The sequence below is a fragment of the Sceloporus occidentalis genome, unplaced genomic scaffold, assembly GCF_023333645.1.
Source record: "Sceloporus occidentalis isolate IW3139 unplaced genomic scaffold, rSceOcc1.0.p SCAF_366, whole genome shotgun sequence".
Lineage (NCBI taxonomy): Eukaryota > Metazoa > Chordata > Lepidosauria > Squamata > Phrynosomatidae > Sceloporus > Sceloporus occidentalis.
The window spans coordinates 380,952-398,511 of record NW_028317346.1 but is presented as its reverse complement, the minus strand read 5'-3'; the positions used below and the strand labels follow the sequence as shown (position 1 = coordinate 398,511).

The 17,560-nt window shown below is 45.2% G+C and overlaps 1 protein-coding gene across 2 annotated transcripts; it reads left to right on the top strand.

Annotated features, from left to right (window-relative positions):
• The first annotated feature begins 2,295 nt into the window (after nucleotides 1-2,295).
• On the top strand, nucleotides 2,296-17,181 carry LOC149273579 (hypoxia-inducible factor 1-alpha-like). Of its 2 annotated transcripts, none has more exons than XM_089506150.1 (15): nucleotides 2,296-2,327; nucleotides 11,259-11,443; nucleotides 12,151-12,296; nucleotides 12,385-12,469; nucleotides 12,736-12,848; nucleotides 13,063-13,265; nucleotides 13,472-13,578; nucleotides 13,941-14,088; nucleotides 14,328-14,551; nucleotides 14,653-14,921; nucleotides 15,100-15,222; nucleotides 15,507-15,895; nucleotides 15,989-16,097; nucleotides 16,608-16,737; nucleotides 17,036-17,181. In XM_089506150.1, the coding sequence occupies exons 1-15, from the start codon at nucleotides 2,296-2,298 to the stop codon at nucleotides 17,179-17,181; spliced, it is 2,409 nt and encodes an 802-aa protein (XP_089362276.1). The 2 variants fall into 2 exon arrangements, with proteins under 2 accessions (XP_089362276.1, XP_089362275.1); XM_089506149.1 differs by having other exon boundaries at nucleotides 11,253-11,443.
• The last annotated feature ends 379 nt before the right edge of the window (nucleotides 17,182-17,560 follow it).

The window sequence follows — 17,560 nt, the reverse complement described above, 5'->3', positions numbered from 1 at the left end:
GGGCATATGTCTATCCCATGCATGTTTAATACCCTCGCTGTATAACCCTCTACCACGTCTGCTGGGAGGATGTTCCACTAAACTACCACACACTCAGTAAAGTAAAACTTCCTTCCATGGCATTACAGCGCTGCGGAATATGATGCAGCTATATTTTCTTAAAACAGGAGAGTCTTAGGTGTTTATTTTTAATTATTTAATCAATTAAATTATTAATTTATATAAAGAAAACTAAATTAAATATTTGTTAAAAAAATAATTACATTTAATTAAATTATAAAGTTTTTATTTAAACAAATGTAATAATTAATTTCAAGAGCACATTTCAGTTTTTCAACTTGGAATTTTGACATCTGGCCATCCTGCACCTATGTCCCGTTTGGGACATCCTTGAAGCCGGCTAATTCTGTTTACTCCCATCACACCCCAGGGTATTTCAGATGGGGTATTTTAACACTTTTCAATGCACTTATACTACCAGCAGCGTTTGTGATCCGATCTCACGTTCTTGGATCAGAGGCATCACGCTGGGACGGGTTTACTCGGAATGTATAGCAGACCGAGTCGGAATCCCGTCTACATGCAGTAGTTGTGTTTTCTTTCTCTGGCCAGCCTCTCGACACGATAAGGACAGCTGCTTCATCTCGTCAGCTGGGATCATAAGCTTTAAAAGGTCAGCAGATCCCTGGAAGCAGACGTTTTACTGACCGACAGATTATTCGTCTGGAGGTCACGGGAGTGAACAGAATTTATTTAATCACAAATCACGGCTTAAAGGGACTCTCCAGCTATCATACTCGCTTTGATGCATATGATAGCCGCCTGGACCCTTTACATTTTCATGGTGTCCATTTAAGAAAAAAAGATGGGGGGATTCTGCCGAGTCCCCCAATATGCATTTGCCCCTTTCCACCACCCCCCCAGCAAAATGGTCTGGCTCAGCAAACACTGCCAGTCGAACCCTCTTGGGATGTGCGGAAAGTGCTTGAGTGGCATTCAATAGCGGAACTTTCCTGCCACCGATTGGCGGCTTCAAGTACCCAATCGGAGAGAAGAATAGTAGGACTATGGAGGAAGAGGCAGTTCACAGCTTTTTCAGTATCTGTGGCCACAACCCCTCAGTACCCGTTTTTTGTGTCACATGACAAATAAGTGTTCCCAGCAAAAGTTCGGAATGAAGCATAATTTTACACAATGGAATATTTGTTTCTGGGACGGGTTTGGGGATTGAGCAGTAGGAAGACCATCTATTAGACATCATGTTACCGATTCAAAGCTAAAACCACCCAATCGCTTTTACGTCTGGGGCAAGTCTACCGAAAATAGGGTGAAACAGCACCTGTGACATAGAAACCTAGAAGCTGCCGGCAGATTGGCCCCATCCGGCCCCCGTCTAGTCGCCCGTTTCTCCTGCTTTAAAGGCTCAAACCTTAATCAGTCGTTGATCTCGTCTTAGATTCAGGAGCCGTATGTCCATCCCATGCATGTTTAATACCCTCACTGTATTAACCTCTACCACTTTATTATTATTACTATTATTATACTTTATTTATAAAGCGCCAACAGATTCCGCAGCGCTGTACAAGGTAAAAATTTTACAAATAAGTACAAAATGACAAGCAATTGAGGAATGGAGGGCCCTGTTCCCACAGGAATTTACATTCTAGGTGGATAAGGGGTGAGGACTGTTTGCTGAGAAGCTGTTAGGCTTATCTAACACCCTCTCAGTAAAGTATTGGCTGCATGCAACAAAAAAAACACCAAAAATCTGTTTTAAAAACCCGAAATCCCCTTAAATCACACAGTCCTTTTCAGCACAGGACCCGCCACACATGTGCAGCGGCCTCTTTGGCAAATTGGCAGCAGTAGGGTTAACCGCTCCCCGCCCGTTCACCAGCTCCCACCCTGCCCCTCGGCAGGATCAGCTGACTTGCTGGTAGGGGCGGGGTTATTCCAGTGTGGGCTCGGCCAGCGCGCCTTGTGATTGGCCGCTAGTGTTATCGTCAGCTCCGACTCGCGCACCCGGTGACGCACGCGCGCTCCCGACGTTTTGTTTGCAGAGATAGAAGAATAATTAAAAAAAAACCAACCACCACAGCTCGGCTCGTGCGCCCGGGACCGGATAGCGTCGCCACACCCCCTGTCACCGATATCTGAGAGAATTACAACAATCCGTATTACCGGCACCAGGCCGCTCGTCTCACTACGTGTGGATTATACCCGGCTAGGCCTCAGTGTCCGCTTCTTCCCGAACTCGCTTGACAGGGCCCCGGAGCAGTCCCTCCCCCGGCGGGTATGGAGGGATTACAAGTTAACGACAAGAAGAGGTAAGTACATGCCCCGGGTGCCTTTAATGCCAGCGTGTTACCCTGCGAGGGTATCGGAGCTTTTATCATCGTGCCAGGGACTTTGCCCCCACATGACCCTGCACCCCCAAAAGGGGAGCTGACAGCGGGGCAGTTATTATCCATGTAGGACAAGCTCAGCGCCCCTTTGCCCATGCGGAGCGGTTGTGGGGTGACTGTTGGTGAAGGCCTCACCCCTGCCCTCAGTGCCCCACATTAGGGGTTATTATTGCGTCTTGGATGCTTCACAATTAACTTTTACCCGAGTTCCTGAAAGGGATGAACCCCAAAAATCAGCACCCCCCCCCCTTGGTATATGAACATATATGTCAGCATCTGGGGAGACTATAAATTACCCCAGTGTTACCCCAGCTTTGCCTCTTTAACCTTCCTGGCCTTACCACGTCGCAATTGTGTGGGGGTTGGGACGGAGGGGAGATGTCTGATTCGGTTCTCCTGTACTTGAGGGTGAGGGGGGGGTTAAATGCCAGGGGCAAAGTGGCAGTTTTTGTGGGCAAAGACTCCAGAACATGATGGGCTATTATAATGGTACTAAACTCACATGAACCTGTCAAATATATGCTTGATCCAGATGCTTGCCCCAAGAGCTTGCAGTCTAGTGGTGCGGAAACCAGCATTCGATTGTAGGCTTTGACGTTGTACATAAATATTTGCACTTCATATAAATGATAGTGTGTGTATGTGTATATATATATATTTATTTATTTTTTCCCCCTCATGGCATGGCACTGGTGCCCAGGTAGAGCTGGTATTGTTTCTTTCCCCGCATTGTGTAATATGTGGTAATCTGCAGTTTCCGTTGTTTCCTGGATTTTGAGAAATAGTCGTTCTGATCATTTTTATTATGCAATCTATAAGCAACAGTCAGCGGGGAGTTTTCTGCTGTTCTCTGGATCAAGGTCAACGATGAGTGTGTTTTTGTCCTTCTGGGTCAGTGTTGTGATACAGCTGTGCGTCTGCAAAGTCTATGGCGTGTCAGGAATCGCACCTTAAACGTATAGTTTATGTCATATATACTATATGTCAATCCGGCCTTTGTTTATAATAGAATGCGTAATATGAAAAGGTCACCAGAGTTCTTTGGAGGATCGGAAGTTATTTTGTTGTTAAACTGGGTACTTTTGTAAAGTTCTACACTTTTGATGTATATTATATGCACCACCATATTATACCCACCACCAATATGCTACCCGGGCTTACTTTAGAATTGGTGTGACTGCATGAACACAGGCATTGGATTTTTTTTATTTTTTTTTTCAAGCTGCTGAATTTTTGGGGATCACCGTAGTCAGACGTTGTTGTGGGCGGATTGGTTTATGGCCAGTTGTTGTCCGATGATACTTTGTCACACACTCACACACTTTTTTTAATCCAGCTCTTGCTTCTGCAACAAAAAGTTGCGTCTAATGAATTAGTTTCTGTGAAAGTGATACTTTGTAATGTTTGCGTCTTCATATGCACTTGAATGGCTGCTTGTGACGGTTACATTTATTTTGTGTGTAAGTGCCCAGAGGGGTTCCGTTTGATCCCTTTTGTATATTTGCCCCACTCCCAAGCTATTTGCATTTCGCGGATGTCCTGCTCAGCAGCCCACGTGTTCCAGGGGGGCCTAACGAGCACCCATGCACGTAAAGTGCTCCTACATACTTATACGTCCGAACAAGAGACCTCTGAGTCCCCAAAGCTTATGTAGCTTTACATGTTTGAGCAGAGCCCTCCCCCACTGTTGTTTCTGTAATTGACATTGTTTTATACTACTTATTTTGTCCTGTCTACCTATTGTACAGCGCTACTGAATTTGATGGTTAATGTATGGAATCTCTTCATGGGCCTACAGAGGCCCTTTATCACTCCCATCACTCCTGGGTTCCAATGGCCCTTTATCACTCCCATCACTCCTGGGTTCCAATGGCCCTTTATCACTCCCATCACTCCTGTGTTCCAATGGCCCTTTATCACTCCCATCACTCCTGGGTTCCAATGGCCCTTTATCACTCCCATCACTCCTGTGTCCCAATGGGCCTTTATCACTCCCATCACTCCTGGGTTCCAATGGCCCTTTATCACTCCCATCACTCCTGTGTTCCAATGGTTAGAAACCCCTTTTGCAATTATGTTAGTCAGAAATGCCCTTGGTTTCCATGGAAACAGCTCAATGACCCCAAACATTTGAACAGTAGTGTGTGTGTGTATTAAAAAAACCAAAAAACATTCCTTTGCATGTGCTGCTGGCTGTGACATTTTTTTATTTAAGTATAATTATTGTAATTGTTGACCAATTTACCCTCTAACCCCTCGCTAATTTGGGATAATGTGCTGACTATGGCTGAAGTCAACTTTTTTGTGGTTTTTTTTTTTTCCCCTCTTGACGCCCTATATTTTCCCAAGTTTAGGGAAAGACAAAAGTTACAGTGTTGAAAGCAGACAAGACAAAGCAGCTGCTCGGCTCTCTGCGGGGGGGGGGGGGGGGGGGGTCGGGACACCCTCTCTATGTCAAGAAAATAACTTTGTTTGTAAAATAACAAAAAGTGACTTCATATTGTATGTAAAATAATTTAAAAAAATAATCGAGAAATAGAATTTATTAAGGTGAAACACAGTTGAATCCGGTGAACGGTTTGCTTGTTAGACGTTTTCTGAGCCATTTGGAATCTCTGCGGTAAAATAATTTGTCCGGTTTTTTTTTAATTGTTCCTTTTCTCCAATGTTTTACCGTGTGTTAAGTATTTTGCGTCTTCCAGTATTGTGGCAAAATGTTACCGTGCCGGTATTGTAAATCGCTTCGCTACTCTGTGATCCTACAAACGCCTTGGTCTTAGAAGCCAACTATGTGGCGAACGGGGGTCGCTTTTGGGAAGGGAACGGGGGTCGCTTTTGGGAAGGGGACGGCACTTCTGGTCATTAGGCAATTAGCGGTGGTCTGTGAGAATGAGGGGACAGGTGTCACTGTGTCTTCTGCAGCAGCTCCAGGTGAATGAATGAATAATAAACCCACATTACTTCCGTATACAATACTCAATTCTCTAACCAGTTGTATGTAGAATCTAGAATGTATCTAAAATACAAGCTTCATTTTGGAATCAAATACAGATTTTCGGTAGCGGACATTGTTTCATCAATGAACTTTCCCACGATAGTGGGGCTGGTGCTCTAGGGGCTCTCGCTGCCCCCCGGAATATACGATTCGGGGCCAGCGTGCTGTGGGTTCCCGGGTTGAGGGGCTGCAGGGGGTATTTTATTATGGTTCTGAGAATTTTTTTCATGGTTGGTTTTATGGCTTCTCTTCAGGGTTCGATTAATATTTGAAAAAGTTTCACTCTTGGTCCACAATCTGAGATCCGCAGGGGCCGAATCTAGGAAAGTTCTAATAATTATTGCAATACAGGCCAGCGTTTCGCAGCCACTCACAAAACATCTGGCGGCGGGTAGCTGGGATTTCCGCCCCGCGTTCAGCGGCGCCGCTGTGTGCTACCGAGCTCAGTATCGTAGAGTTTGCGCTAATAGCTTGGCACGCTCAGTGAGCCATTCAATACCGAGTGCTATTTGCTTGAGTTTAGTATTGAGTTGTCATTGAAAGACTATCACTTAGCTGTCATGTAGTTGCCACCGGCTACCTGTCTACTCTCCGTCTGACCGACGCGCCCCACCAAGTAAGGCGGCTTTTACGTGGAAGAAAGCTCTACCTAAACATGCGCCGGTTAGCGTGTGCGAGTGTGTTTTCTGGCAGTGTGCGCACAAACGAGAAGTTTTGTGCAGCTGCTCCTGCTTTTTAGGCAGAATGCCTTTTCGTTTACTTGTTTGTGTCGAGGAGGTCACAGTGCACTTGTCCGGTGACATAAATATTTCTGGGAAACTTTGGAAACCAGTCCACACCAGTCCTTTTTTTTTTTTTTTTTTTTTCTTCTTCTCCCATCATGCATTCCTCATATTGCTTCAAGTGTCCCTTGCAGTAATGTTATGGCAGCGCTGTCAGCCTTATCTCCTTCCCTATAGCGATCACACCTTCGTATACCTCATTTATTTATTTTTTTTACTTTTAACCTAGATTTGCACATCCAGTTTTCTCAGCTTTAATGAGCAAGTGACGCCGGGTGCCGAGTGTTGGAGAGCGGCCAGCGGGGTATAGAAGATACCAAAGGGAGAGAAAAAAAACTTACAACACTTACAGAAAAAACAAATAAATATAATTTGGCGTTTGCTTGCGGTTCCTCCGATACGTGAAACAGTTATGTAAGCTCTGCTCTGATTGGATACTTTGTATAACGTCTCGCTGAACGGTATTACAGGAAGACGGCTTTAGCACTGAAAACATTTACTGTACTTTTTTTTATTTTTGTTGGAATAAATGTGTTATAAACAACCTTTGGCGCTTGACGCATCTACATTAAAAACATAAAAACTTTATTTTTAGAATTTCTATTTGTTTTTTGTTCGTACTATTCAAAGAGTAGAGTTCATAGAAATGTAGAATTTGATGGCAGGTTGTAAAAATTCTCTTCCAAGCCTAAACATGTTTCGCTGTCAACATATAACTCCTACCTCCCAGGTGTCCCTTTTTAAGGAGGGTAGGTCCCTGATGCCCCTCTCTCCTCCCCTGAAGCCCCTTTTTCCTCCCCTGAAGCCCCTTTTTCCTCCCCTGAAGCCCCTTTTTCCTCCCCTGATGCCCCTCTTTCCTAGGAGTTCAGAATGTTTTTTTCTGGGCATGAGGGTATCACAGGGTTGTTTGTGTCCTAAAGTCTACTCGGTTATATTGTATGTTTTGTGAAAATGTTATGACCTACTTTGGATGTAGTGGTTGCAGGCTGGGCTTATGTTAATTAACAGTATTGTAACAAAATTGTCTGTATATTTGTATTTTGGAATTAACTAGGTCAATTAACTAGTCATTTGGTAGCCAAAAGGTAGCTCTCCAGCCTCCGTTGAACTGCAGCCCCCTAAAGCTGGCTGAGAGTCATGTTGGTAACATCTGAAATGAGGCTTGTGGCTTTGTTGCCCCTGCTCTTCCTTGAGAGTTTCACATTCTGCCCCCCTAGTGGCAGGCAAAACAATTCTGATTTAAACAGAGTGACATTAAACCAAAATATCCAAATACCCACAATGCTCCTCTTTTCAAACCCCGACATGGTGCTGATTTTGCACAAACATGATATGTGATAATTTAGGCATATAATATGGCAGGTTTTGTCGGATATAACTTGCTTGTTCCCGTACACTTTTGTTCTTGACTTTTTCTTTTTAACCTCCGAGCTGGCATTTAATAAAAACAACAAATTATTTTAGTTAAGCATCGTAATGCTGTGTAGTCTGAAGTAGCGGAAGGATTTTGGCCAAACGCCCATACCTCGGAGGAAATAAACATCCGTTAATTATTTTCCACCAGCCTGCCTACTGTTTCCCGCGTGGCTTTTATGTTGTCATGTCGAGGGGCACCCAGGGGAGAAACCACAACAGGTACGCTACGCCTTGAAGGAGCAGTCTAGTCCTATTTGAATCTTAAGGGACCGTATTGGAGTCCATTTTGCCTGAATCTAAATAAATGGATTCTTTAGTTATTGGTGTTCTTCCGTCTCATTTAACTCCTCCTCCTCCGTCTGCTGCCGCTGAAAGCCGGCGGTGTACTTTAGTACACTTCTTGCACATGCTCAGTAGAAAGCGTATGCTGCTCACTGAACGCTGAGCTCCCATTATCACCAGTGTTGGTAGTAGGCGCCAATCATACGAATGGGTGCATGCGATTGGCTTGGTGGCTTCAATGAGAGTTCTACTGAGCGTGTGCAAAAAGTTTACATAGCAATACAATTTTAAGGACTCAATGGTTCTTTTTAAGAGATTTTTCCTCAAAAAAGTAAAGCACAGTTTCCTAAAACGTAGTCATAGAATTAACTGTGGCCCTTGGTTCAATACGTTTACTCAGGGGCATCTGTTCCCTCGTGGTGTGTGTATGTATATATATATATATATCAGATTAAAACTACAGGGAGAGGCCACCTTCTGTGACAGCTTCTTGCCTATCGACGAGTAATGGAGAAACCATTCATAGAAACGCATTCAAAGCGTCCAGACTTTCAGGGGCCGTGGCTCTTTAATCTGAGTTCCTTCCGTCATCGGTATACAGGTCGTAAACACTTTTTTTTTTTTTGCGCGGAAATATACGCCAAACCCTTAATATACTTCATTGTCAAGTGTATTTACCAAGCGTTTAGGACGGTGTTATACAGAGGCTGTAAAGCTGTGCGCTAATAGTAGCATCGTTCCTTCTAGTACAAAATGAGCTGAAATTATCCCTAAAAGAAAAATGTACCGTTCAAAAAAAAATAAATATCTAAACAAATATTAGAAGGCGTGATGCGCCACGTACCCCTTTCACGTTAATCGCTCGTAATTATGTTTCCAGGCTCGGTTTTGAGAACTTGTTTCTAAATCGTTTGTCTCGTTTGTTTCTTTTCTGAGCCCGTCGTATTCCCTGTTTAATTCATCGACATTCTGGAGCGATGTCTCTTGGGCTCTTTACTGTGAGAACATCAACCGGTCTGCGACCAATTTCGTACTTGGTGTCACGCTATCCTGACTGTTATTTCTAAAAGACAATAACAGTCGTTTTAAACTTTCGACAAAGGGACAGCCCAGCCCAGTAATGAAGAAAGCTAGGAAAGGGAACTATTATTTTATCTAATGGCTTGGGGTCACTTAGTGCTTTCATGGAGAATAAGGAAAATTGTGGCTGTAACGTCATTGCAAAATGGTTTCTAACCATCAGTTAGCCTTTTAAACTTAAACTTGGATCAGCGAACACAACGTGCCATTGGAACACAGGAGTGATGGGAGTGATAAAGGGCCATTGGAACACAGGAGTGATGGGAGTGATAAAGGGCCATTGGAACCCAGGAGTGATGGGAGTGATAAAGGGCCATTGGAACACAGGAGTGATAAAGGGCCATTGGAACACAGGAGTGATGGGAGTGATAAAGGGCCGTTGGAACCCAGGAGTGATGGGAGTGATAAAGGGCCGTTGGAACACAGGAGTGATGGGAAACGTAATTAAAGGGAATAATGAGTTAAAACTAGAAAAAAAAGGTTGCCACATTATTTTTTCCATGTGAAGAAAATGCCAGGAAATGCTATTCATGTCTGAACAGTGTGATTTTATTTTTTTTTGCATGACCTTTCCTTTCTTTCAGGGATGTTACATCAGCCGGCGCGGTTTGTAAAAGCGGTGAACATGTTGGGGTTCACAAATAAACATGAGTTTGAAGTCATGTTTAAATGTATTATTATTATTAATATTATTATTAGTATTTTTATTTGTTTTTGAGACGCTCTGCAGCGTTGTATGCAGACTCATGTCTTATTGCTGTCATCTTTAGTCTTTTTCACGAGACCTTATTATGGATGCAGCCACATTCAGTCCTAGAACCCTGAGGTCTGAAAATTCCACTGGAACCGGAGTAAACATCATTGGTTGCTACGGCCACTGGACCCCCCCAACTTGCTCTTTCTTCATAGCCCCCTCATACAGTTATCTCCTTTGAGATCAAATGTTCAATTCGACTTCCTGGTGTCGTTATGTATTATGAAGGACTCAGCCCTGTATAATGAATACAGGCCCTGTATAATGTATAGCTAAATCAGCGAGCCTTTGTTTATGAGATGTAAAAGAATATAAATATCAAAATGTTTCCTTTGGTTCAAAACATAATCCTATAAATGATGGAAAATGATTCTTACGTTTATGTGAATTAGTTTCAGACTTTGAATGACGATGCAAATAATGGGGTTAAAAATCCAGTTTTATCTTTATTTGTGATCAAGGAACTCATTAAATAGGACCGCTCCCTAAGAGGATCCGAGGCTTAGAAGAAGGGGGAATTTATTTTGCTGAGAGGGTGGTGGGTAAGTGGACCAGCCTCCCAGCAGAAGTGGTAGAGGCTAGGCGGGGCCGGATGGGCCGATCTTCTTATGCGCGATTGGGATGCCTGTGCTTTCCTGGCGTGCCTGCCACTGAATGTGGGGCATTTCAAGCGGAGAAAGCGTATATATATTGCATCCCACCCCCAAAATGTTTCCGGATACGGAGGTTTATCTTTAGCGCGGCTTTACGTGTTTATTACGACGTGCCGGAAAAATACCAAGCCAGATGATTCAGAATCAAACCCGTATATTTTTAATTTGGGTTCTAGTGCCATTTTTCGGATAGAATGGTTTCGTTCTGTTGCCTTGACGACTTCTGTTTGCATCATCAGGCGAGCGCTTTTACTCCGCAGCACAGAAAGCGAGCGACGCGGCCCAAATAGAAAGTAACAGGGTTACGGTGTTTCCGTTCTCGTCCTACGCGACTCCGGGGGAAAATCTCCGAGAGGAAAGAGTTTCTCTGCTTTCAGAGTCTTTTAAAAGAAAATTCCAAGCTCGGCATAAACAGGGAAGAAGAAGAAGAGCTATTTAGGGAAAGGGGCGAAGGTCGGTTAATGGTGCGCTTTTCCTGTTGAAGGACAGCGAGTTGTTTGTGTTTCTATAGGTGCTGCGGCAGTATAGGATCCATCCCCCCCCCCCCCCAGGCGGCTTTACCTTAAACTGCGTTCGCCTCCGACACTCCGGGACACGTAATCAGCGAAAGGTCGTTTAATGGCATTACGCAAACGGCCGCTGCTGAAACGAATCCCCGATGTTCTTCCCCGAGAGTACGGCAGTAAGATAGGAAAGGGTTAACGTGACTTTAACGCACTCCCGAGGCTTTTCAGAGCGGCGTGATACCAAAACACCCTATGACTTTACGTTTTATAGGAAATGGGTGAATCCAATGTACCCCCCTGGTGTAGGGTAAATGGCCTTTGGCCCCCGCTGTGTGTTATACGAAGCACTGTATGCTTATAGTGTCCGCTTTTATTTCAGGATCAGCTCGGAGCGGCGGAAGGAGAAATCCCGAGATGCCGCGAGATGCCGGAGGGGTAAAGAGTGCGAGGTTTTTTACGAGCTTTCTCACCAGCTGCCTCTGCCGCACAATGTCAGCTCCCACCTGGACAAGGCGTCCATCATGAGGCTCACCATCAGCTACCTGCGCGTCCGGAGGCTGCTCGAAGCGGGTAAGTCATGCCCGGGGTTGGCGTCGATTGGCAAGACTTCCGATCTGGGGACAAAAACTATAACCGGAGCGAACCCGCGCCTCGTACCAATCGTACGAAGCCAGCAACCGATTCGTGCTCCGGGGCCAACCATTCCGGCGTTCTGTTTATTGCTTCGCTTAATGACATAATGAACAAAGAAATAGGTTCTAAATAAATTAAAATAAATTGTATCGATGATTACTAGCGGCCAAAAACTGCAAGAGGACGTATTAAGCTATTATCAGGATGGGCTGTTTTGGGGGCTTTGGACATCTCCGCGCATGCTCAGACGTGCCTCGCTCTGCAGGTCTGGGGGGACCCACCTGGTTCTTCTCCATCTGAAACTACGAGCCCCATCATGTGTGATGAAGCATGCAGTTCGAACGCTGCCCGTCGGCGCCCCCTGCTGTACAGAAATCATTCTTACAGATCCTTGTTCTGTCCTGAGCTTTAGTTTAGTTTGCAAAATTCTGGACGTTTTGAAGGCATGGCAAAAAAAACCAAGAAAATTGAAAACCCCCCAAAAATGGCTTTGGAAAAAAACAGATTTTTTTTTCCATTCCCCCCCCCCCACACACACCTTCCCATCTCTAGCCCTCTCAGAACCTGCTTTGTATCCCCGGTCTGTCTGTGTACGGCGTGATTTATTGCCCGTCCTATAAACCTACGATGGTTCTTTCTCTTAGGAGACCCGGACGGCGAGTCTGACATGGAGAAGCAGCTCAATTGTTTCTATCTGAAGGCGTTGGAAGGGTTTGTCTTGGTGCTCACGGAGGAAGGGGATATGATTTACCTGTCCGAAAACGTCAACAAGTGCATGGGGCTGACACAGGTGAGGCAACTCGCCCCCCAAATGATCGTAGCCAGCGGCGTTACGTGACGGCCGCACGCGTGACATCTCCGCTTCTCTTTCCTTGCAGTTTGAGCTGACCGGACACAGCGTGTTTGACTTCACTCACCCCTGTGATCACGAAGAGCTGCGGGAGATGCTCACCCACAGGAACGGTGAGTCGCGTCTATTTTTGGGGCTTTTAACTCGCTGGCCCCGCGGCTTTTAACTCTGTGATTCCAGTTGAATTATGCGACACGGGAAACCGAACCCCGGCACCATCAGATGTGACCTTGGGTGCATTTTTTTTTTAAAATAATTTGCGCCGCCTCCAATGTTATTCATCTCCTAATGAGTGTAGCTCGCCTCTCATCACGCATGGTTTTCTTTTTTCGTAGGGGTGAAAAGATTAATATTGATACTTATGTTTCCCTCCTTAAAGGAGCTACAAAGAAAGGCAAAGAACAAATCACAGAGCGGAGCTTCTTCCTTCGTATGAAGTGCACGCTCACCAGCCGAGGGAGGACAGTGAATATAAAGTCTGCAACTTGGAAGGTAATGTAAGACTGCTCCAGCGGCTCTGCCATTGAGTGCGTTCCGTATGGTCCGAGGCTTTGAACAGCGGTTACTAGCGATCATGTCGGTTACTAGAGGGTTATGCTGGGTTTTATTCTTGTTGTTCATGGAAATACCTGCGCATGCATGCATTGGGCTGCTTGGTCCGGCTGAATCACGAAACCATTAAGCAGTCTGAATGTTTCTCGTGTAGGTTCTCCACTGCACTGGGCACATGCGCGTATACGAGGCTCGCCACAGCCAGACCCATTGCGGCTACAAAAACCCCCCAATGACTTGCATGGTGCTTATCTGCGAACCGATCCCTCACCCGGCCAACATCGAGTTTCCGCTGGACAGCAAGACCTTCCTGAGTCGGCACAGCCTCGATATGAAGTTTTCTTACTGCGATGAAAGGTATGTTTGGGGGAAATGGTGCAGAAATACTCCTTTTTATAACTTTTTTTATTTTTTTATTATTCTTTTAGTTTTAGTTATTCTATGTCCTCTGCTTATTTCGGTCTTGATTTATTCATCAAAAATGAATCTGTCCGGGTAGAGCCTCTTCTGTTGTTTAACTGCAGCTTTCCCTGCGCCCCACTTATTCCTGCTTTCTGTTCCAGGATAACGGAGTTAATGGGATATGAACCAGATGAGCTGATGGGCCGTTCAGTCTATGAGTATTATCACGCCCTGGACTCCGATCACCTGACCAAAGCTCACCATGACAGTAAGTGACGAGGACGCGGCGCGCGTGCAGCGTGCGGATGAAAACATGTGTTACAGCCAGAAATGTGTGTGTTATATGATCAACGCGTAGCTTGTTATCCTTCAGCCCGTACAATCCATTTCCTCAGGCGTGAAACACGATTGTGAATTTTAATCAATAAATTACATTCATAAAGTTAGGATAACATTAATATGATGCATTTACGGTGTAAACTAACTCTAAGGAGCCCCTGTTAGGGCATACTGTTCTTTATACGTTTCTCAGTGTGTGTATATATATATGTGTGTGTGTGTATATATATATATATATATATATATATTTATTTATTAGTAATGAATGCCTTTCTTCCCCTCCATCACCAGTGTTCGCAAAGGGGCAAGTGACGACCGGCCAGTACAGAATGCTGGCGAAGAAAGGAGGTTACGTTTGGGTCGAGACGCAAGCGACGGTCATCTACAACACAAAGAACTCCCAGCCGCAGTGCGTTGTCTGCGTTAACTACGTCCTCAGGTAAGATCTGATCCGTGATCGGTTTGTATGTTAAAGGTTGTATCCGCAGTTTAAAAAAAAAAGAAAAAAAGTAATAAATCCTGATAGATTTCCTCTGCTTGCTCAGATGAGCCGACTTTGGGATGATCCATGATATTTAAAGGGATTTTTCATGTAAAAATAAATTAAAATGTTGTACCAAGTAAAGGACACTTTGTTTTGGTAAATAATTGCAAAAAATAGAACTTTTTTTTTTTTAGTGGCATTGTAGAGAAGGACTTGATCTTGTCCCTGGGCCAGACAGAGAAGACCCCGGCACCACCGGAGTCTGCGGAGATCAAGATGCCTGCGATCTTCACAGAACTCGTCGACGAGAACGATGCCGGCAGCTTATACGAGCAGCTAAAGAAGGAGCCGGAATCCCTGACGTTCCTCGCGCCAGACGCTGGGGATGAAATCATCTCCCTGGATTTTAATTCCTGCGGTACGTGTCTGAAGTGCAGATTGTATCCCGCTGTCGCTCCTTGTCGCTTGCCATGTGCTGTGGCGTGTCCTCTAGTCTCATTATTTTTTTCTTCTTTCTAGATTCTGAGCAGCCCTTTGATGACGTTCCTTTGTATAACGACGTCATGCTGCACTCGCCTAGCAAGCAGCTAGAGAGCATGCCGGTGTCTCCTCTTACAGAACCCGAAAAACCAAAGCCCCTGCGCACCAACGTGGACCCTGCGTTAAACAGAGAGGTCGTCATAAAAATGGAGCCCGCTCCCGAACGACTGGACCTGTCCTTCGCCATTCCTCAGCTGTCCAAGCCGTCCAGCCCCTCGGACCTGAGCAGCAGTCAGAGCTCCACAGAGGTAGGTGCTGGTCGGGGCCGCTGACCGTTAGGGACTTATTCGCTAATCTGTGCGCTGCAGCTGACACAACACATTGCGTCTCACAGGTTTAGTTGTGCGAGCAGCCCCAGCTATCTTGTCTGGATATGTCTAAGCATTAACCTAACTGTCTCTCTTACCTTCTTCTCTTTCCCTTTAGCCGGGAACCCCCGCAGAGTATTGCTTTGACGTCAACAGCGAGATTGACAAAGAGTTCAAGATGGATTTGGTTGAGAAGCTTTTTGCTATAGATACAGAAGCCAAGACAACGTTTTCCACCCAGGTTTGCGCATCCCTACTACATTATTTACACGGCTTTCGTTTACAACTCTTGGGTAGAAATGTCCGCCGACTTATCCAGGGTTTTTTTGACATAGGGGCATTTACTTGCGTCGGTATCTTTAAAAAGGCAGCAGCGATGATGCCTTTTCCTCGATGGGTTGTGATTTGTGTAAATAGTACATATTTGCACAAGCTGCTTTGGTTCTGGGTGATCCTGTAAAGCTACCTTCTTGCTTCTGAGAGACCACCGTTAAAGCCCATGCCATCTCTCCGTTTGTCTTCTAGGAGACAGACTATGACCTCGAAATGTTAGCGCCTTACATCCCGATGGATGACGACTTCCAGCTGCGGACCTTTGATCAGCTTCCTTCTCTAGAAAGCGACATGATCCACGTGCAGCCCATGGGAAGCTTGAGCAACCTGTTCCAGCATTCTCAGACGCCACACGTCGGCGATTTCAAGCCACTTACCGCGGAATCGATGAATGATATGAGGTCTATCCTTGTCCAGTCACCTTCCGCGCTAATGAAGGACTCCGCCAGTGCCCCTGGATCCCCATATAATGCAAACCGGAGCCGCACCAGCTCTCCGGTGAGAACAGACAAGTCAAACGCAGACAAGACAGAGCGGTCTCGTCCGGGGACCCCCACCCTACCGACTCTCTTGCACAAAAGGTACGCACCCTCCGATAAACTATACGATGAGAAGCCCTAAGTCGCTGGCTAATTGTTGGACAACCTCAAAAAGTAATTTTTTTTTGTTTGTAGGCATGGGCTTTTAGATGAAGAATTGAGCCCAAAAATGATCGCTTTACACAACGTCCGGAGAAAACGTAAAATGGAGAACGACGGCTCCCTGTTTCAGGCGGTGGGAATTGTAAGTTAGAGAAACAAACCATTTCCTTCAGCAACGCACAAATAATTACTTACAAAAAAAGAGATGGAGCCCAGAGGCATCGCTCTGGGATTTGGGTACCCCTTATCCAAAATGCTTTGGGCCTCAAGTATTTCGGATAAGGGATCGGTCTCCTCGCCTCTGTCCGCTCCGTTGTTTAGCCCTCTCCTCGCTGTCCCGGAATCGCTCCTGGGACAGCAAGGAAGCGGAGGCATGGAAACCGTCTGAGGTAAGACGCCTCTGTCAAAGCTTAGTGGGTAAAGCACATGATTTAAATATTAACTGCTCTTTATTTACGTATTTTTACAAGATCTGTTTAAAAGGAATGAAGTTAATTACAAAAAAAAAAAAAAAAGTTTTCTAATCTGTTTCTAGGGTAAAAAGCAAAAAAATCTTTGTTTCACCCGTAATGCCGTTTTTCAGTCGGAAGATGTATTTCTTGGCACGTTTTCCAGCAGAAATGAAGGTTTATTTTTTTCTATTTGTATTTAGGGATCTTTATTCCAGAGCAGCGTGGACCCTGCGCAGAGTTCTCCACTGTGGAAGCGAGTAAAAGGTTCTGATTCCGGCTCAGAGAGACCAAGTGGAGCAGAGCAGAGAACCCTCCTTTTATTGTCAACAGGTAAGCGACGCCGACTCTGTATCAAACTCTTGTGGAATATCCTTGGAACCTCAGAAGCTGAAGCCCTGCTGCAGCAGCTGCCCTCCTCTTGCATGAGATTTAGCTGAGGGGGGGGGGGAGTAGGGGGTTTCTGCAGAATCCTCCCCATGCATAAAATGTAAACAGGCCACGCATCTATCATATGCATCAAAGTGCGCCCGATTGGACTGTCCCTTTTTAAAAGCAACGTTTTTTTAGTAATCTTCAAAGAAAACTTTGTAGCGTTTCTGATTTTCCTTCTCTCCTCTGGACTCCGCAGATATGGGGTTACTCGGCCGATCCGTAGGGGGCACCCGTCTTCCGCAGCTCACCGGTTACGACTGCGAAGTGAACGCCCCTATCCAAGGAAACCGGAACCTTCTACAGGGCGAGGAGTTACTAAAAGCCCTGGATCAAGCCAACTGATCCCCTGTGTTTGATCTCCTCTGTTTGGACTCTGGTGAATCTCCATCACCCAAAGCAGAATATTTATATTTTTTTCGACCCAATATTCAAAGCCAGTCTGCAATCCCGCGATCCCTCAGTTGGCGCCATCGCAAACTCGTCCTTCCTTTCCTGCGTCTCTTTAATGTTTTTTTGTTACAAACATAGATCGAAAATCTGCACCTTCTGGGTTTTTTATTATTATTATTTTCTTTTTCTTTTTAAACTCTTCTTATTTCTTCACCAAAAACTCCTTTTCCTGCCATAAAAATGTAGCCTATAGAAGCGCTCGTAGCTCATGATTACGTTGCACCTTTTATGCACAATAAACCACAATGCTTTACCGGCGGGGCGGCATTGC

Coding starts and splice junctions, on each gene's coding strand:
- LOC149273579 (XM_089506149.1), top strand. CDS start 2,296: ATGGAGGGATTACAAGTTAACGACAAGAAGAG. Junction 12,470..12,735: donor GATGCTCACCCACAGGAACG/GTGAGTCGCGTC, acceptor CCCTCCTTAAAG/GAGCTACAAAGAAAGGCAAA. Junction 15,223..15,506: donor AGACAACGTTTTCCACCCAG/GTTTGCGCATCC, acceptor TTTGTCTTCTAG/GAGACAGACTATGACCTCGA.